This window comes from Microtus ochrogaster, linkage group LG4 (assembly GCF_000317375.1).
Source record: "Microtus ochrogaster isolate Prairie Vole_2 linkage group LG4, MicOch1.0, whole genome shotgun sequence".
NCBI lineage: Eukaryota > Metazoa > Chordata > Mammalia > Rodentia > Cricetidae > Microtus > Microtus ochrogaster.
Window position 1 is genome coordinate 17699941 of NC_022030.1, and position 20424 is coordinate 17720364.

The window sequence follows — 20424 nt, forward strand, 5'->3', positions numbered from 1 at the left end:
ACACACACACACACACACACACACACACACACACTAAATGTAAAACAGTTTTGGTGGGCTGAGGGTATAGCTCACTGTTGTAGTGCGTGCCTCACATGCACAAGGTTCTAGGTTAAATCCCCAGAGGAGGGGCTAACTATCTAGGTCCAATGGTACACCCTTCATTTACTTATTTATTTACTTATTTTTTAAAATTTGATGTGCACTGGTGTTTTGTCATGGGTGTCGGGTCCCCTGGAACTGGAGTTAAGACAGTTTTGAGTTGCCATGTGGATGCTCAGAATTGAGCCTGGGTCCTCTGGAAGAGTAGTCAGTGAACTTAACCACTGAGCAATCTCCCCAGCCCCCGGTACACATCTTTAATCTCAGAATTCCAGAGTGAGATGCAAGAGGAGTTCTGTGAGTTACAGGCCATCCAGGGCTACATTATAAAACCTTATCTCAAATAAATAAATAAACATAAATAAGCAAATTGTTTTCCCCAAGACTTCCAAGGGGCACATCTCTTGATGAGTCCCTCCCCCCTTTTAAGATTTGTTGACTTTATGTTTTTATGACATGGTGTTTTGTCAGCATGTATGCCTGTGCTTGTAGAGGTCAGAAGAGGGCGTCAGATCCCTTGGGACTGGAGCTGCTATATCAGTGCTGAGACTCAAACCCCAGTGCTCTGAAAAAGTAACAAGTATTCTTAACTACTGAGCCAACTGTCCAGCCCGAATGTCTCACTCTTAGCCCAAGATGGCGTGAAATGTGTGACCCTTCTGTCTGTGCCTCGGGAATGTTGGAATCACAGGTGAGCCCCCTCCATGCCCACCCTCAGTCACCTCTCCCAGAGACCTGGCCCCACGCCCGAGCCCCAAGGCCCCACCTCCGGGGTGACAGCCGCTTCTCACCCGACAGAACCACCTCCACCAGGTCGCCCTCCTGGATGTCTGCAGCTGATCGCACCAGCTGCAGGAGGTTGGCTGATGTGGGGTCATGTTTGAAGAGCAGGATCTTGTCGTACAGGCCGTAGAAGCCACACTCAGGGAACTAAGGGGAGGGGGAGGTAGCAACAGAAAAGCTCAGAGTAGGCCTGTAGCAGCGGCAGCAGGCAGCTTTCTTGAACCCTCCAGGGGCAGAACCGGTTATTTCCCCCGGAAACCGAGACCCTACAGCCCCTGCTTGGCCCTTCCTGCTTGGCCCCTCCCAACCCTAGCTTGAGCCAGTGTGTGGGGGGGGGCAGGTGTGCCAGGTGGGGGTACAGGCACTGGCCAGTCTGGTAGTGGGTCTGTCAAGAGAAGAGCTGTGGGGTAAAGTGTGTGTGTGTGTGGGGGGGGGCGTTAAAGGCTCCAGGAGCAGCATGGACACTTTGACTTTTCCAGAGCTGGTGGGGCATTGAGTGATCAACCCTTCTCTTCTGGCCATATCTCCACCCCAGCTTCCTTCCTGACTCTATTGTCCATTACCTGGCTCTTAGCCCAGCATTGGGGCAGAATGAACTAGAAAGGAGGTTTGAGTGCTTTGGGAATTTTGAGTGGGGGTGCTCAAGATAGCTAGAGGTAAGGAGGTCTCCCCTTATCCTGTGCTCTAAAGACCCAGGTGTCCCGGTCCCAGCTTGAGAAGGGGGGGGCAGGAAATGAAACACCATAAAACAGAAAGTGAAACTGCCCAGGTGGGGCACAGGGAAGGAAGGCAGACAGGAAGGGGCCCTAAACAGCACCTGTACCCTAGGAAGAGCAGAAAACAAACTGGCTGGGCCTGAGGAGGGGAGGCTGGGGATCTGAACTCTGGCACCAAGAATTTCATGCCAGGAAATTCAATGTACAGGAGCCCCAATCCTGCTTCCCATAAGGCCAGCTGGTTTAGAAGTGGCAGCTGGGCTGGTCTCGGGGAGTTGGTGGTCACAACCCCCCATCTTCAACAGAAAAGCAGTACTGCCTTGGCCCTCATAGTAGCTTAATCTTCCTTCCTTCCTTCCTTCCTTCCTTCCTTCCTTCCTTCCTTCCTTTTTTCCTTTCTTTCTTTCTTCCTTTCTTTCCCTTGAGACTAGGGAATGGAGATGCCCTAGCCTGACGTAAATCTGATCCTCCTGCTTCTGCCTTCCCAATGCTGGGGTTACAAAAGTGCCAGACCTGGGAGGTCTTTTTCTAAACTAGTTTCACCCCCTTGGGAAAATGGGGGAGGTGACCCTTTTCCTTCTGCTTCCCCAAAATCCAAAGAATCCATTTCCAGGAGCCTGAGAAAAGCTAAGTCCGGATGTTTTGAATTCCGATGTGCTCTCATTTTAGAGTATACATTCTGGGTTCCAGCTGTGGCTGTCCTACTGTCAGTGCCATCTAGGAGTCTTATGGGACAGCAACATGATAAACTTAAGACTCTAATGTTTGGATGCCTTAGTATGAAAAGATTTCAATATCCAACTCTCAGGACTCAGGTTCTGACATCTTCACAATCAGGCACTTGAACTACACAAAAGCATCCCCCACCCCAGGATGAGAGGTGTAGGGTGGGGTGGAAATGGAACTTGTGGCTTTTGCTTGCCAGACAAGGGCTCTACCAGCCTGGTCATAACTTTTGTTTGTTTTTTGACACAGGGCTTTTCTGTGTAGCTCTGGCTGTCCTGGAACCCACTCTGTAGACCAGGCTGGCCTCAAACTCACAGAGATTCACCTGCCTCTGCCTCCTGGTATGGGCCACTACTACCTGGCCTGGTTGTAACTTTTAATGTTCCTAGGATTTGGGCATCTAGTCCTACGGGTTCCCTCTTGCCATGACTCTTGGGAGGAACCCTGATAGCTAAAGCTAAGAGTACAAACAGGGAAACTGTGATTCGGAGAGCAGATAGAGTCTGCAGGATTTCGGGGGTGCCTTGCTCCTTCACACCCCATCTTCGGCCTGGGAAAGGGTAGAGATTGCACCCTGAGACCTTGCTTGCCCCTGGCAGCTAGTCCACACACCCACACATGTCACCCGATCACCATGGCCAGCACGGCTTCAATTTCTACAGTTTCCAAAGAACGGAGGCCAAGAGTGAGACCACAAGAAGAGGTCCCCCTGATCCGCAGCTCCCACTTGCCCCTTCTTCCCCACTCCACACCTGGCAGGCCCCTCCCTTCCTCCCTGCCCGCTGCAGAAAACAACAACAAGCAGCAACACGCAATTTGGGGAGGCCTCTGAGGCACCCCACCCCTACCCTGGCCTCTCTCAAACCGGTGGTAGGGTGAGGACACAACTGGAGAGTAGTGTCCCTCCTGTTACCTAGGAACCCTCTCTCCCCTCCCAGCAAGCCCCAGGCCACCGCTGAAGTCTCTTCTTCATGAGGAGAGGCCCTAGGCCCTCACCTTCTGGTCCACGATAGAGCAGGCGAGTTGCTTCACATGAGCCAACTCTGAGGCGGCCGGCAACAGCACGAACTCTCGGGTCAATCCGATCTGGATGTGGAAGGAGACCCCCGAGCCTGGGGTCGGAATCTGAGGCAGCAGAGGTGGCGGCGACTGGAGCTCCAAGCCACCGGGGGGCGGAGGAGACCCGGGCCCAGGAGAGCCCGGGAGTCCGGCAGAATGGGAGGGGGCGGCGGCCATGGGGGCCAGACCCGGACCTGCCGCCTGGAGCTCGCCGAGGAACCTGGGACCTAGATCCGAGAGCTCTCGTGCGGTAGTGGTAAGAACACAAGCATTTGAGAGAGAAAGCTGTCAGGTTAAGAGACTGAAGGATGGCGGGATCCTGGGCAATGAGAGAAAAGGAATCTAGTGGGTCAAACGCCGGGAGTCAAGGGAGCACAGCACAGAAAGAAAAGCAATGGTTTGAAGGAGGGCACCCAGATATTGGAAGATGGCAAGAAACCAAAAAAGAAAATCGGGTAGGGCAGGGTCTCTAGAATCAAAAGACACCCCCCCCCCCACACACACACACAATCCAAGGCCCCTGGGAGAGAGAAGATTGAGAGCGGAGCAGGGGGATCCCAGGATCCAGTAGGTTTGACGGCAGGCTCAAACTCAGAGCGGGCCTGAGGATGCCTTGTGGGTAGAAAGAAAGCAGTCTTTGGTCAGGGACCTAGTGGATCATAGGGACCCGATTGGCTCAGGGATGGGGAGAGAGGGGGTCCCCAGGGCCAGGGCTAAAAGAAGAGACTCTCACAGGTCGCGAAAATTGGAGAAAAGTTGGGTCAGGGGCGGCGGAGAAGGGCCATTACCGGAGGCGGGGCGGGTGGGGGGCAAGAGAGGGTCGCACAGCGCGGTGGCTCTTTTTTTCCCCCTTCAAAGTTTAAGTCAGCAGCAGCGGCCCAGAAGGAAGTCTCCGCAACGATGGCGCAGCCGGCCAATCAGCTCGGGGCTCCGTAACGTCACAGGGCGGAGCCTTTATCGAGGGGCCTGGGGCGGAAGGGGAAGGCGGGACCCTGTATCAGGGAGTTTGGGGGTTGGGGAGGAGTGGTATCTGGTGGCTGGGGTGGGAGGAGGGCTGAAGGGTCAGTGCTTTCTCCGCATGCTCCAGTCTGAAAAGCTGACTTTTCGCTGCAGTCCACTGTGGCGGGCGGGAGAGGCAGCGCTTGGTCGTTGAAAGAGGGAGCTGTCAGGCTGGCCGGCATCCGGCGTCCACCCCAGGGAAAGGGTCGGAAATCGGTGTCAAGTCCGGTGGCTTTCCTGTTCTTGTTCCTATTCCCCCCACCCCAAGTCCCCAGCTCAACAATACACCCAGTACACAGGTGGGAGACTGAAACACGGGAGAGCTTAAGCCTCGGGTCTGTCTCCAGTGAGTTGAGATGGTACAGAGCCTGAAACCACAACCAAGGTGACACGCCAAAGGTCAAAACTACTTCAGAGACCTCTCATGAGACCTAACCTACATCTTTCTGGCTGTGTGACTTGAGGTATGGGCTTCTCCACTGTGAACCTTAGTTTCCCTATCATGAGACTGTATTCCAGAGATGGAATACGGGTGCCTGGAACACAGTTAAGGTAGAGTTGATGTGGTTGCCCTTAAATTTTGCAGAGAAAAAAAGGAGACACCAAAGTCACTCAGGGGTTTCTGGCTGATTGTGTTAAGGGAAACATCCAGCATCTGGAAGTGAGATCGCTCAGTGGGTAAAGGCACTTGAAGTCAAACTCACTGACCTGAGTTCAGTCCTGGAGACTCACACAATCAAAGGAGAACGAGCTCCTCTGGGTTATCCTCTGACCTCTACCATTCTCCGAAACAAATAGTGCAATACCAGGAAACTTAAAAAGTTAACATCTATTGAGAGTCTGTCGCCAGGCCTGTGTAATCAACCCAGCTCCATCAGGGGAAATTCGGACGACTATTCTAATAATCAGGCAGAGGGGACCAGTTAGTTTTCACATCCAGAAAGCTGGAGCTTTAAAGAGAGCCCCCCTTACTGGTTCAGTGCTGCTGGGGGCAGCTGAGGTGGGTACAGTGTTGGCTGTTACCACATCCGGGGGACAAGGGTTGGGGAAGGAAGTCTGAGGCTGGAGTAAAAACCCAAACTACCACCTGGGGAAGCTGCAAAGAACTCAAAGGGAAGGGGGGGGGAGCAAGGCCACGTGGAGCTCACAGCTTGGCCACTTGAATGTCACCTAAATATCACACACCCATCTGCGCCTTCTCCTAGATGGGCATGTCCCCCAGCACGATCGCAGGCCTACCTCTGGACCTGGACTTACAGCCCTTTTTACCCGTGACCCTTGTAGAGGGGCTGGCAGGTTGGAGTCTCAGCCTGAGATCCTCGAGCAGACCTCACTCTCTTCCTCTACAGTATGGACTCCCAGACCTCTCCCACTGTCAGAGCCTAGGAGCCTAGGAAGATGGGACGAGGACTCTGCACTGCTGTGAGGACCAGATCCCTGCATGTGCTCTACACCCTGCCTAGGCTGCTGGTCTACCAACACTCTTCCTGTTCTGTCAGTCTACGACTGGGTATGGGGTAGGAAAGGGGCTTTAGTTCCTAGTTCCTGAGCAGGCATGGGGTCTTCAACTAAATTGTTTATTGCCACAACACAGCATCTGTTGACCAGTTTACTGCCCCTGGGGAAGACATGTTTAGTAACAAAAAGGAGGGGCTCACAGAGATTCAGTCCCATGTTCCACTTCTGCCCTTCCACTGGCTTGCCACCCAGCTCCACCCCCACCCTGTTCTATGACAGAACCCCAATCCCATCATCTCTCTCCCCAGATTCCACTCAGCCAAGGCAGAGAGAGTGACCCTCCCCCAACACCCCCTACCGTCTTGAAAGATGGCCTGGGGAACCTATCTTACTCCAAAGGGTTTATTGAGACAGTTTTTTTTTTCACATACAAGTTGGGGGCAAAAGGAATGGGGCTTATAAACAGGAACCTGAAGGGGGAACCAAGGGCACAAGGTAGAACCCAAATAAAGAGTGAAATAAATAGAGGCAAAAGTGTGGAGTTGGAAGGAGACTGACAGACTATCACACAGTGATAACGTGGGGTGGATGCCATTAAAATCCCATTTATACAGATAGACAGCGAGCTAGGGGCCAGGGGCCCACTCCACCCTCTATATCTCAAGGAGGGCCTGTAGCTGGGAGCATGCCCCAGAGGAGTGGAGGCCCTTTCCAGAAGACCTGGCCCCAGATGCTTGTTAGTGTTGGAAAGCAGAAGGAAGGGACTGAGGTCCAAGAGGACAGCCTGGGGCCCACACAGGAGGGCCACAGGAGACCCCTTTCTGCACAGCCCTTCATCTGATGGGCAGGGGAAGTGTGGCACTCTAGGGTAGAGCCTGGCACCTTCTATTTTCTTAGAAGAAAAAAACAGATCCCCAAGGACACCCAGCCTTGGCTGTGCTAAACTCAGGAGGACAGCTGTATCAGGAGTTGGGGCTGGGGCATGAGCACAAATCCCAGAGGCCATCCTTGAAGGGCGATTCCTGGGGAAAGGGCCATTAGCACCACCAGGCTCCAGGAAGATGAAAGAGGCCGAGACTCTGAGCCTCTCAAGGGAGGCTTGGGGCTGCCTGCAGAGAGAGGGAAAGCAGCTGGTTAGGCTAGAGTCCCACTCTAACCCCCATTCCTCCCGTCTTCTCAGGGAAGTCTCATTCTCACAGGACTGTGGGCTTTGGCACAACTCAAACTGACAGGCAAGTGGGATATCTTCTGGGGCAAGGATGCTGGGTTTCTGCATTCCTACCTAGAACACAAATGGCCTCTGGCCCTTACCTCAGCCCCACTGGCCTGGCCCCGCTCCCTGCCACTGTGTAGCCAGGGCGAGGCCAGGTGGGATCATACGAACACCTTGGCTAGGGCGTCAGCACCAGCACTGGCGATAAGTGCCTTGCTGGGATGGCAGGCCACTGCATGGATGGCCTCCTCATGCTTCTTGCGGTGGGCCGTGATCTCCTGCACACATGTCTTGTTGTCTAGGCTCCATAAACGCAGAGAACAGTCATGGCCTGCACAGGCATGGAGCAGATGAGGCTGTTACCAAGCCTGAGCTCAGACTTGGATTCTGAACCCTTCACCCGGCCTCATGTAAAGGCCTTAAGGTAGAGGCAGCTTAGCCCTAAGTGTAACCCTTCTGTCACCCTCCTGCTAACCATTCTGCTAACTGCCAAGTATATGTAAAGACCTGGGGAGGAATGATGCACACAAACACTGAACAAGAACAGCTTAAAGTGGTAGGGTGTGGCTCAGAGGCTGCCAGCCCAAGGTCCTGGGTTCTATTCCTAGCACAGCAGGAAAGAAAGAAAACAGAAGAAACTAATTCCAGGTGATAGGCAAAAAGTATCAGTTCAAGAAAGGGAAGCCTTCCAGGTAGAGGGATGGCCAAGGAGGGCCTGGGGCAAGGAGCCTATGAGGCCTGATGACTGCAGGGAATTGAGACTGGCTCAGCTAAGGACTTTGCTGGGCATGAGAGGGCATGACTAGCTTGAGGCTCTGCTCCTCAAGTCAGCCCAGCTAGAAGGACTCAGCCCAGAAAGCAGTGCCTCTGATCTTAAGCTTGTCTGTACCACAGCTGGGTCTGATACCACTGGCCGGGAGCAGGAGGTCTGCGGTGTAGCTGTTCAGCCAGCACATGGCAACATCAGGCAGAGCAAGCTGTGATCTGCTCACAGCCTCCACCACCACTTGCACATCTGCAAGCACAGGTGCATACACTCATCACAGCTGACACTGGTCTGAGGGACCCGTCTACCATTTTAGGAGACGGCTGAGCCTATTATCTGAGAGCAGAGAGGGACCAAGTGCTCAAACTCCAAGGGGATCTGGGTCCATCACCATACACCTGTAACATAGGACAAACCCCCAGGCAGGAATACCAGGGGCAGTCGATGAAGATGAGGCAGGAATGGAGTTGCCTGCCATGGCTGTAGCCCCTTCTCTTTGCCTCCAACCCTCCTGAGGAAGGAACAGCAAAAGAGGCCCAACTTACTTCCTGACATCAAGAACACGCCATTGGGGTCCACGGCTAGGCAGGTGACTGCATCCAGGTGGGCAACCATGGAGTGCACAGATTTACCTGGAGGGAGGGACAGAGAGTGGCTGGCAGTGGCTTCTCTCTGCAGGCCTTATCTGGGAAGGTGAAGCTGGGGGGTGTGGGGTTGACAGCCTATAGTATAAATATCAGGATTTGGCAGTCCAAATGTGTTCCCAAAAACACAGTGAGGGGACAACTAAGGCTGGGCCTCACCTGTCCGATTGTCCAGGAATCGGATGCCCCTATCGTCGTGCGCAGTAATGGTGAGGGGCTGATTTGGGTGACTCACCACCTGGTTGATCTGTGTTGGGCCTGGAAAGTAAGTGGGGAGAGGGGAGGGGACAGAGGAGGAAAATAAGAGGACTGGGACAGAGGAAGGAGGAGCAGGCCACTTCTGCAATTGGGGACATGCTACCCAGCCCGCTATGTCAAACTGACTGGCCACCACTGAGCCTTGTTTCCTTCCTGCTTGTGGGCCCAGAGGGCACATTGGTAACATTCTGATCTCACTGATGGCTAGGTCCCCAAAGCTACAGGAGGAACTGGGGTCCTATGGGCATTCAAATCCCAGTCCCATTGGCCTGCCTGGCCAAAAGCCCTCACCGCTGCTCCCTCGGGACTCCAATGTGAGGAGGGCACTGCCAGCTTCCAAGTCATAAAGAACGGTGTCACCAGAACGAAAGGAGGCCACGACATGGGCAGACTCGGTGCTGGTGAAGGCCACTGAGGTGGGGATTCCGTGTTCTGAGAGCACAGGGGAGAAAAGGATACTTAAGGAGTCAGGCCCTCCCTGTGGCTGGGGGCCATCCTGTTGTGAGACACTGGCTCAACGCTCACCTCCAGACATGGGGAAGGTACAGAGGCAGCTTGGACTACTGCTGCTGGGGTCCCAGATGCGGACGGTGCCATCAGCGGAGCAAGATGCCAGGCGGTGGGAGGTGGGACTGAAAGCCAGACCCCACACAGCATCCCCATGGCCTTCCAGGACGTGGCTCAGCAAGCTTGGGTCTGGGTAGGCCAAGAGGAAATAGGCTATTAGTGATGTCAGCCCCACCAGACAGCCCAGGGCCTGCAGCTCTGATGGGACCTGGGTGGCTGCCCACTGCCCATGGGCTCACCTGGGCAGATTCCTTATCTCAGGAAGCAGCTCAACAGCTTAAAAAAAATGAAGCTTCTGAGTTCACTGTCTCCCCAGGCCAAGGTCAGCAGCTCAGGGCACCAGTGGAGAAAGAGGGGCAATGCTGTCTTTGCTGACCAAGGTTGGCCCCCTTTAGCCCTGGAATGTCCTTTCTTGCTAGTTTCTCACAGCCCCTGCTGCTCAAAGACCCTTCTGTAGCCTCTCAGGCTGTTGGACTCCACACAGTTCTGGGTCAAGTCCAGCTGACACCTGAAGTATGGGCAGTTCACTTAGGACTGACCCTTGACCTTCCAGATAACTGTTATCTTGATTGTAAACACAACTCCATACTCTGCCACAATATTCAAAAGTAAAGCAGTGCCGGGCGGTGGTGGCACACGCCTTTAATCCCAGCACTTGGGAGGCAGAGGCAGGCGGATCTCTGTGAGTTCGAGACCAGCCTGGTCTACAAGAGCTAGTTCCAGGACAGGCTCCAAAACCACAGAGAAACCCTGTCTCGAAAAACCAAAAAAAAAAAAAAAAAAAAAAAAAAAAAGTAAAGCAGCACTGGAGAAGCAAAGGCAGGAGGATTTTTGTGAGCTGGAGGACAACCTGGTCTACATAGAGATTTCCAATATGGACAGGACAACACAGTGAGACCCTGTCTTTAAAAAATGGGGTGGCAGAGGCAAGCAGATCTCTGAGTTTTGAGGCCAGTCTGATCTACAAAGCCAGTTCCAGGACAGCCAGGACTACACAGAAAAATCTTGTCTCAAAAAAACCAAAACCAAAACCAAAAAAAAAAAAAAATGTGGTGGATGTGGGGCTGGATAAATAGCTCAGTGGGTAAGAGCTCTTATGCCAGGCTTGGTTCCCAACCTTGGTTTCCAAATGGTGGCTCACAACCATCTATAACACACACAAATACATGTAAAAAGAGTAAAACAGGTATCAATGAATAGGGCAAAGGCACTGAGTATGAGAAACTCTGGGTACCTTTTCACTTAGGAAAAAACAATTAGCCAAGCAAGCAGTAATGGCAGATGGCCTTTAAAACCCAACACTCGAGGACAGAGGCACGATCTCTGTGAGTTTGAGGCCAGCCTGGTCTACAGAGCGAATGCCAGAACAGACTCCAAAGCTAATCAGAGAAACCTTGTCTTGAAAAAACAAAAACAAAAAACCAAGAAACCAAAAAAATTAACTACTTAAAAATTTTAAAAACTTTTATGGCCAAGCAATGGAGGTGCACTCCTTTAACCCCAGCATTCAGGAGGGAGAGGTAAGTGGATCTCTGAGTTTGAGCCCAGCTTGGTCTAGAGAGTGAATTCCAAGTCAGCCAAGGCTACACAAGAGACACCCAAACCAAACGAAACATTTTTAAGCAAGCATACCTAGAGTTGCTTTCTTTCTTTCAATTATTTAGCCTTATTTTATATGCATTGGTGTTTTGCTTGCATGTATGTCTGTATGAGAGTGTCAGGTACCCTGGAACTGGAGTTACAGTTGTGAACTGCCATATGGGTGCTAGGAATTGAACCCAATCAAAATAACAAAAACAAAAAAATGGGGTGGAGGTGGGGCTAGAGAAATGGCTCAGTATCATTTTTAAAAAATGTCTTTTAATAAACTTCAGCCCTGGTGCGTAGTTAAAAGCATTGGCTGCTCTTCCAGTGATCACATTCTTTTCTTCCCCAACTCTTCCCAGATTCTCCCACCTCCTTACCCACCCAACTTCATGTTCTCTCTCTCAAAAAGAAAAAAAAATCAAAATAGTTAAAGACAGAGGATAAAAAAGCAAAAATTGCCAAGAAGAAACAAAACAGACAAACAAACAAACAAAAGAATCAACCCTAACAAGGAGTTTATTTTGTGCTGCCCAACTATTCCTGGGCATGGGGCCTGCCCTGGAGTGTGACTGATACACCCAGTGACACTGATCAGAGAGACTCACTTTCCCTTTCTCAGTAGGATTCAATTGCAAATAGCTTCTTACTTAAAGACGGGATTTGGTGTTCACTTCTCCTAGTGAAAGACATTTTTGTTCATTGTATTTGAGATAGGGTTTCTCTGTGAAACAGTCTTGGCTGTCCTGGAACTAGCTTTTGTAGACCAGGCTGGCCTCCAACTCACAGAGATCCGCCTGCCTCTGCCTCCTGAATGCTGGGATTAAAGGCATGTGCCACCAGCTCCTGGCTCCTCTACTTAGCTCTTAAAGGGCTAAAAGTAAAGCCTAAACTCCCTGCCATATGGTTCCACTGATGCCTCTCAGCTCACTTCCTCTGCTCCTAATAAACCCCTCCACTGACCCACGATAAGACCTTGGCTGGGCCCCAAGAACAGAGTCTACCAAGCTGTCCAATCCATTGGGGCCCTGACTTATGCTCTCTTGCCTCTGCTTCCCTCAAAAGGCCAGGTCATGCTAATTCTCAGTTGTAGCCCAACCTTCCCCTCACCACTACCACTCCTGCTTCAACTCCCTCTGTCCTACCCACTAATGCTAAATCAGACTGGGAGCTCTATAGAGTTGTTCCCCAGGATTGTGACATGAGGTGGGTGTGGGAAGGGTCTGTTCTCACCGTAGCCATCATATGGGTCCATATTGAGGTCAGGAATCTTCCAGCTGTGGATGCGGGCATCAGCCCCACCGCTGTAACAGTACTCGCTGTTGCTGCCCATGGTGACTGCCAGTACAGGGCCCCTGCAGGGCGCAAGGGTAGGTGATGAAAGGTAGCTATGGCTCAGGCCTTCCTTGCTCATAGAAGCTTGAGGGTTTCTCCTAGCTATTTGTCTATTTGTTTTTTGAGACAGAGTTTTTCTGTGTAGTCCTGGAACTCACTCTGCAGACCAAGCTGGCCTAAAACTCAGAGATCTGCCTGCCCCTGCCTCCCAAGTGCTGGGATTAAAGGCGTGTACCACCAGCACCCAGTTTCTCCTACCTACTTTTAAAAATAGTTTAAATTTATTTATTGTCCCATATAACGCTGTGCATGTGGAGGCCAGAATACAATTTTGTGATTCTCTCTCTCTCTCTCTCTCTTCCTTCCTTCCTTCCTTCCTTCCTTCCTTCCTTCCTTTCTTCCTTCCTTCCTTCCTTCCTTCCTGGTTTTTCGAGACAGGGTTTCTCTAGCTTTGGAGCCTGTCCTGGAACTAGCTCTTATAGAGCAGGTTGGCCTCAAACTCACAGAGATCCACCTGCCTCTGCCTCCCAAGTGCTGGGATTAAAGGCGTGCGCCACCACTGCCCAGCCAGAATACAACTTTCTGGAGTTGGTTCTCTCTTCTCACCAGATGGACTGCAGAGATCAAACTTAGGTTGTCAAGGTTAGTAGAAGGTACCTTTAACCACTGAGCCATCCCATCAGTCTCCTTTCCTAGGTATTTTTTAAGGATGTCACAGAGAATTTTGCATCCATGCTCTGGTTGAGCCATCTGGGAAAGCTGTCCATCTCCTACTCTCTTCCTTTATTGCTCAGAAGGGTCTCAGTGAAACCTCAGTGGGAATGAACATGTCCCTGAGTAAGGGATGTGCTGAGGGTCCACTGTACAGAGGGACCAGGGTGGAGACTGCTGTTCCAGGTCTCCAGGGTAGCAGACATCAGCTTAGCTCATGCTGCTGGAATGCAGGGCTTACAACAGGCTCAGGTGCCTCCCTACCTGTGAGCACGGAAAGCGTGAATTGGCTCCACGTCCAGTGCAGCATTTCTGTGGGAAAAAGAAGAACCCGTCACTAAGACCCCAGGTCCTAGGGCTCTGCCCCTTCCAGGATAACATCCTTACTTCTTGGCTGTAACTGCCTTTTGTAGGTTCCACAGTTTAAGTGTGCCATCCTCAGAAGCAGTGAGCAGTGCTGACTGGCTGTGGTGGAAGGCCAGCGAGCGGATACCATCGTAGTGTGAGCGGAGGGTAAACTTGGGGTTCCATGTCTTCTTGAAGGCGTCTTTGCTGTCAGACAGCTGGGGATGGGAAGCTGCCTCAGTATCCTCTTGTATATCCCAGCACTCATACAGACAGTGACACTACTCCTTTTAGACTGAACTGACTAGCCCCAGTCTGATCTCCCTTCCACAGGCCAGAAAAGCCCTTCACATACTCAGCAGGTCTCAGCAACATGGAAGGCTTGAAGGGGTCAGGGAGCCTAATTCTTTGGGGCTTCACAGTTCAGAGGTCCCTCAGGGAGACAGACAGGTCTTAAATACACAGAACCAGGAACTCTGAACCTGAAGCAGGGACACCAAGGCAGCCTAGCCTCCTCTGCAGGGATCAAGAGGCCCTGGGGAGATAGTGACAAAGCAGGATTTAACTAGCACCAGGTAAAGGAAAGGGACTGAAGAAAGAGCTGTGTGTGTAAAGGCCCTGAGGCAGGAGGCAGCAAGACCAGGATACACAACAAAAGTGTTGCACGAGAGAAAGCCAGCAAGGTCAATGGCAGGCAGAACAGTTGGTTCCACTCAGAAACTTACAATTTGTTTCATCCTAAGCAAAAGCTCCAGAAAAATGGGAAGCCACATGAGGTTGTAGAACCTTAGGTCTTGGCCTCTCTAAGGAGGCTGGGATTAGGGGAAGGTCAGAGTAACTGCAGATAGGTCCCTAAGCTACAAAGCCCTAGGGAACAAGTCTTGAAGTCCCTGACAGGGAAGCAGAGCCATTGGGTCCCAGGAAAGATGCTCTGAGAGTATGGGTCCTACAAGATGAAGCTTCTCATTGCAAGAGGACGGCCAGGTTTGGGAGAGACCGAGCTGTCAAGGAAGCCTCAGCACCATCAGACCCCCTTCACCTGGGCTCAGCAGCAATTTCTACCATGATTATCAGGAACTGGAGGATTTGTGCTCAAGCGGGTTCCCTACTCCCCGAAGCACCCATGGGACAGGTTGAGGAACCTTGTAGTACACTCCCAGTAGACCCTGCCCAGCCTCACTTCTGCATTCTACACTAGCCTCCAACCTCACTGGAGCCAGTAACCTGATCTTCTGCCCTGAAAAGCGCATCCAAACCCACCACAGAAAGTCCCAGTGACCAAGATGCACAGCACAGGATGCTAGTCATGAGGCCCCTTCATTCTAGCCCCTCTTCCACTCACAACAGAGGTCCTGAGTGGGGAAGCATGGCTGGCAATCATCTCCCCACATCACCTAAGAAGGCATGAAACGAAGAAACTCCTGTGTCTTTCAGAGCTTGCACCTAAGTGAGGTGTTTGCCAGGTACCCCTCTGTAAGGCATGGTGTGTTGAGGTCTCCTGCTGGGGTATGGAATGACCTCTCACAGTCCTCATATGAAAGGGAAAGAACCCAGACCTGCAACATGCTCAGAGCTAAGAACTGATGGGGCACCCCCAAAACTTACATCACAGCTGAGGTCGTTGTCATTGGTGACGGTGAGATCTGCCAAGTCCCCCAGGCTCACCTCCCCGCCCCCGATAGTGTCCATGATGAAGACGTCTGAGGAGAAGCCAAAGGAACCTGGTAGGGGGGAGGGGTAGGTGGGGCAGACAGGGCCAGGGAGAGAGAGAAAGGCAGAAAGAGGCAGAAAGGATGAGGAGCAAGGAAGAGAGGCAGGAAGACAGGATCAAGAATCGCAGCTGGAGAGGAAGACAGGGACGGACAGACAGACAAACGGGAGGACAGACAAAAAGAGAGGGAAACAGACAGACAGACGACCTTTTGGGACAGGTAGGCTGCAGATTGGAGACTGGGCCTTACCTCTGAGGACACAGAGACCCCGGGCTTAGCTCTACAGCACCCCCTCTGTTATGGACCCCAAGGTATTGGCATGTGGGGCTAGAGATTACCTTCATGAGGCCGGGGCTGGGGTGTGCCAGGAGGTGGAACGGTCACTTTGGGAGGCAGCCCGTCCACATCCCGGAGGTCAGCAAGAATTCCCTGGAGTTTGACCCGACGGCTTTCTGCATGAAAGAGTCATAAACAAGAATTGCCCACCAGTTCTACCCAATCTTTCAGGGAAGCCCACCCCACTGCTGCTGGACACAGACTGAGGAAATAGACTGGCAGGGACCCAGTGAGAGATGGCAGGCATCTCTCTACCCTAGGCCCAGGGGACCCCCAAGGTCCTTCTGGTCAGGAGTCACAAGGCAGGAAGAGACATAGCCCCATCTCCACCATCAGTTTTCATCCTACCCCCTACTTGAGTTAGATAGGCCCTGGACACTTGCTGTGAGGACCGGAGCTGACTTCTGGCAGGGCCACTTGAATACAGCTCAAAGGGACTTTCCAGGGAAGGGTAAGGGCCTGGACCTGGCTTGGGGCTTCAGCTATCCTTGACCCACCTCAGGAAGTACATCCGCCCGGGCCTGGACAGGAAGCACCTGAAGCATGCAGGGTCAGATCCTGTCTTAGCCAGGCCTGTCAGTCAGTCTCCGACTCACCGAGCTCATGGGGGTTCCCCTCTGCAGCACAACGTCGAGGATCTGGAGACCCTTCCCCATCTTCTCCTGAGCCCAGGAAATCAAACTCATTGATAGCATCTTCCGAGTCATCTTCCTCATCTTCGTCCTCCATTTCAGGCACTAGGGCCTTGGATGGGAGCTAGGGTAGGGGAAGAAGTGGGAAAAGGAGCTGGAGTTCAGAGATCAAACCCAGCTGGTTCCCGGGAAAAGGCAAGTCATCAGCTCATTTCCCAAAGTCTAGATCTGGGGACTGCAGAGGGCCCTCCTCTACTGCCAGCACTGGGCACTCTCATCTCTCCTCAGCTTTGTTGAGCCCCTCCCCAGCACATGGCTCTCAGGAAGACATATGATACAAGCCCTGGGAGTATACAGAGACATACAATTGCAAGGGGATGAACAGAACCTCTATTTCCACTCTGGGCATAAAACTTACAATGATAATATACCCTTGTCACTCAGCTGTGTGCTTGAGCAAGAACTAGTGGCTCATAGATGAGTTTACAGACATGGCTTCATTTTAATCCACAATCCTGTTAACAGTGACCCAAACTACTATCCTTCTTCCTATCCTGTATGTGTAGGAATAAGCTATACAGAATGAAGCCCATTACCCCAGGCCCCCAAATTCAAACTGGGGCCCAAAATGGGCAGCACCAACAAACTGTGGAGCCCAGGACACAGCTGATTCTCCAAGGTGGTCATCCAGAGGGTCTGAATCTAGAACTAACAACTCTCAGGCATCCACAACAAGGAGCCCACAGGGCATGGGGGACAAGATAGTGAAATGCACAGGCTTCTTGGTATACAACAGTGAGGGGGAAGATGGAGGTGATGCTCATGCCTGATTTAGTACTCAGAAGTTGAGCAAGGCAGAAGGTGGCCAAGAGTTCTAGACTAGCCTCTATTGTAGTATGAAACTCTGCCTCAAAAGGAAACAAAAGAGCTGGGATGAAGCTCAGGCACAGAGTGCTTGCCTGGCATATGTGAGACCACAAGTTTGAGTATGAGAACCACAGAAGACACACACACACACAAAAAAAAAAATAAAGTGAAGAATCATTTCTGCTGTGAGGCCTGGTTCCTAGAAAAAGTGTCATCCAGGCTCAGAAGAAGAGTACTGAGAGGCTGGGGAGACAGCTCAGTTGATTGGCTGCCAAACAAGCCTCAGGTCCAAGTTCCATCCCCAGCGCCCAGATAAAAAGACAGGTATGGCAGTGGGTACTTGTGATGCAGGGCTGGGGAGAGGAGACAGTGTTTCTGAGGTTTGCTAGTCAGCCAGCCTGGAGGCTCATCAGCAAGTTCACGCCCATTGTCTCAATAACACAAACTAGACATGGTGTTATAAACCTTCAATCACAGCACTCGGGAAGCAAAGGCAGGAGTATCTGTAAGTTCCAGGCCATCCTGATCACAAGCTCCAGGACAGCCAGGACTACACAGAGAAACTGTGTCAAAACAAAACAAAAACAACCAAAATACAAACTGTGATGGCTGTTCTTGTTGTCAACTGACTACATCTGGAATTACCTAAAGCCCAAGCAGCTGGGCACACCTGTGAGCGATTTTCTTAATTAAATCAGTAGGAAGATCTGCTGCAGGAAGGCTGCTTGTTCGTCCCAGCTGCCCAGAACCGAAATAACCACACAGAAACTATATTATTTAAATCACCGATTAGCCCATTAGCTCTAGCTTCTTATTGTCTAACTCTTACATATTAATTTAACCCCTCTCCATTAATCTGTGTATTGCCACGTGGCTGTGGCTTACCAGCCAAAGTTCCAGTGTCTGTCTCTGGTGGGCCTACATGGCTTCTCTGACTCCGCCCTTCTTTCCCCCAGCATTCAGTTTAGTTTTCCCTGACTATCTAAGTTCTGCCCTATCACGGGCTCAAGACAGTTTTCTTTATTCATTAATGGTAATCACAGCATACAAAGGGGAATCCACATCAAAGATCCACTTTGAATTCGGATCTTTTGAGGTGGAAGGATCCACCTTTAAATCTAGACCACACCTGCTGGTATGTATAACAAACAAGGACATGAAAGAAGCAGCTTGCTCTCTACCTGTTGGCCCTCACTACCAAGTCCATTCCTTCACTGGCATTAGAGTCTACTTCTTCAGGATTCTGGCATATACTGAAGATCAGCTGGGACATTCAGCCTAGTGGACAGAGAAACTATTGGATTCTTTTTTTTTTCTTTCTTCCTTTCTTTCTTTTTTAAGTTTCTCAAGACAGGGTTTCTCTGTGTAATTGCCATGGCTGTCCTGGAACTTGCTTTGTAGACCAGACTGGCCCTGAGATCTGCCTGCCTCTGTCTTCCAAGAGCTGGAGACTAAAGGCGTGTGCCACCACAGACAGGCACTACTGGATTCTTGAAACTTTCGTTGGTAGATAGTCATTTTTGGACAAGTGGGACCACATTCTGTAAGCCATTCTAATAAATCCTCTTTCTATCTAAGTATCTATAGATTTATATATATCAAGCTGGCTATAGATTTATTCTATCAGTTCTGATCCTCTAGAGAACTCTGACTAATACACAAATAAATACCAAAAATGGAAACAAACAAATCCAAAAAGTCACAAGGTAGACAGCTCTTGAGGAAGTAGACCTCCATATGAAGCATACAAATATTCCCCCTCTTTCTTTTTCTTTCTCTTATACACATACAAAAGAAAAGACAATCCCAAGTGGGAGTAGGGAAGAACAGAAGATTCTAACATCTAAACCAGGACGCCAAGTTAGAGTGCCCACATCAAAGATACACTTTAGCCTTTTGCCTCCTCCAGGGCTCCAGGTCTATCATTTGCTCCACCTGGACAGGACCCTGTGCTAAGTCATGCCAGGGACCCTAGGGATAGAGTGGGAGCCAAGACCCTCCCACCACCACCTCAAGAGTTTGTCAGGGTTCAGATAAGGGAACCCGGAGCTCTAGAAGCTGACAAAACACATTCTCTGTGGTCCCAGGAGACCCAAGGCAAGATAGAGAAAGTGTGCCTAGACTAAGTAAAAAAGAGCTGCAGAAGCCACATCTGGGAAAGTGGTGTTCAGGGAAAGCTGAGACTTTTCCCACAGCTGATGTCTCTGCCTCCACCTTAGCATGTCCTGCAGGTGGCCATCTACAAAGCCACTACTGCTCCACTTGTGGTCTTGTCCCATGACCTGCTCAGAGCTGGGTTGTGAAGGGTTCAGCAGATGTTAATGGGCAACTAAGGTCATATCACAACCAAGGTCAGAATCCTGGAAACAGCACAGGACCATACTGGGTGCTGGGAGGAAGACGTTAGGGCATGTCGATAAGGTCAGGATGCTACATCAAAGTCACACAGGCAAGGGCCCTGACCATATAGCAGACCAGAACCCCCAAGATCATACTGACTCTCCAGACCTCACCCAGGCACATTTACTCATTCACAATTTTTTACTGAGACCTGTGCTTCACACCCTTTTCAGAACATGGGGATAGAAAGTAAGAGTCACAGGTAAAAACATTTCACTTAGGATTGGGGACAGGCTAGCTGAAGGGAAACAGCTCTGCATGGGTCAGGGCACTGAGCTGTCCTGCAGAATCATAAATGGAAAGGTAGGATGGGGCATTATCTGGGGCCAGGGAAGGCCCGGGGCAGAGGCTAGGACAGCAGTGGAAGATTCACCCTCACACGCTGCTTCTTGTGTTGAACACTGTCTAGCTCATCATCCTCATCGCTGTCCTCATCCTCACAGTTCTGCAGGAAGGGGATCTGCTCCAGTACCGAGCCACCCAGGCGCTCCTTGCCATCTTTGCCTGCTGCGTTTCTGCCGAGAAAGGGAAACAGACAGAGGGATATCAGTCTTGTCAGGTGACAAGAGGCCAGAGATAAGATCCCAGACATAGCTGAGCTCCTAAGCCCCAAGAAGCCTTGGCTTTGAGCATGCACAGCCTCTTATTCCGCCTCTGTCGTGCACTATCATCCCTGGGATCCTTGTACAGACCTAAAGCTATGCCCCCCACCCACTGAATTCCAACTGTAATTGACAGAGCACCCCTGCATATGCCTGTCCTACATCTGGCCAAGTCAGACATGAGCTGGGTAAGAAGACATTGCTGCCCAATGCCCCTCCCTTAATCAGCCCAAGCAGTAGCCACTCTGCAACACTCAGACACTTTGAACTCTTTACTATCAACTAACATGGACATGGGAGAGCCTCGTACCATCATATAGGTAGCATTCCTTCTCTGCCTCCTGGCTCCCAGGGAAAACAGACCCCAATACCAAGTGCAGGCAGCATAGACAGACTTGAATGCCATCCCTTCCTTACAGATATCTACCCTTCCCCTGCTGTCCACTGTCACACCAGAGTTGTCAACTGCCAGGACACAGTTATTACTTTTCTTTTTTTTTTGTTTTTTTTTTTGTTTTTTTCGAGACAGGGTTTCTCTGTGGCTTTGGAGCCTGTCCTGGCACTAGCTCTGTAGACCAGGCTGGTCTTGAACTCACAGAGATCCGCCTG

The 20424-nt window shown here is 51.2% G+C and overlaps 2 protein-coding genes across 4 annotated transcripts in view; both read right to left on the minus strand.

Annotated features, from left to right (window-relative positions):
• Positions 1-4659, minus strand: part of Prkd2 (protein kinase D2) — a 29963-nt gene extending 25304 nt beyond the window's left edge. The window contains exons 1-2 of one of the 2 annotated variants that reach the window (XM_005361042.3): positions 3324-4658; positions 894-1032 (exon numbers count right to left, since the gene is read on the minus strand). In XM_005361042.3, coding sequence (XP_005361099.1) covers positions 894-1032; positions 3324-3563 — 379 coding nt within the window. In that variant the 5' untranslated portion in view covers positions 3564-4658. Of the gene's footprint in view, positions 1-893; positions 1033-3323 lie in introns of both variants that reach the window. The other variant, XM_026786427.1, reaches the window with a different exon arrangement.
• Positions 4660-6231: 1572 nt separating this feature from the next.
• Positions 6232-20424, minus strand: part of Strn4 (striatin 4) — a 26332-nt gene continuing 12139 nt past the window's right edge. The window contains exons 6-18 of one of the 2 annotated variants that reach the window (XM_026786167.1): positions 19587-19728; positions 15911-16070; positions 15317-15430; positions 14872-14966; positions 13309-13484; positions 13186-13233; positions 12109-12230; positions 9250-9420; positions 9016-9156; positions 8626-8724; positions 8368-8454; positions 7155-7387; positions 6232-6952 (exon numbers count right to left, since the gene is read on the minus strand). In XM_026786167.1, coding sequence (XP_026641968.1) covers positions 7218-7387; positions 8368-8454; positions 8626-8724; positions 9016-9156; positions 9250-9420; positions 12109-12230; positions 13186-13233; positions 13309-13484; positions 14872-14966; positions 15317-15430; positions 15911-16070; positions 19587-19728 — 1525 coding nt within the window. In that variant the 3' untranslated portion in view covers positions 6232-6952; positions 7155-7217. Of the gene's footprint in view, positions 6953-7154; positions 7388-8367; positions 8455-8625; positions 8725-9015; positions 9157-9249; positions 9421-12108; positions 12231-13185; positions 13234-13308; positions 13485-14871; positions 14988-15316; positions 15431-15910; positions 16071-19586; positions 19729-20424 lie in introns of both variants that reach the window. The other variant, XM_026786166.1, reaches the window with a different exon arrangement.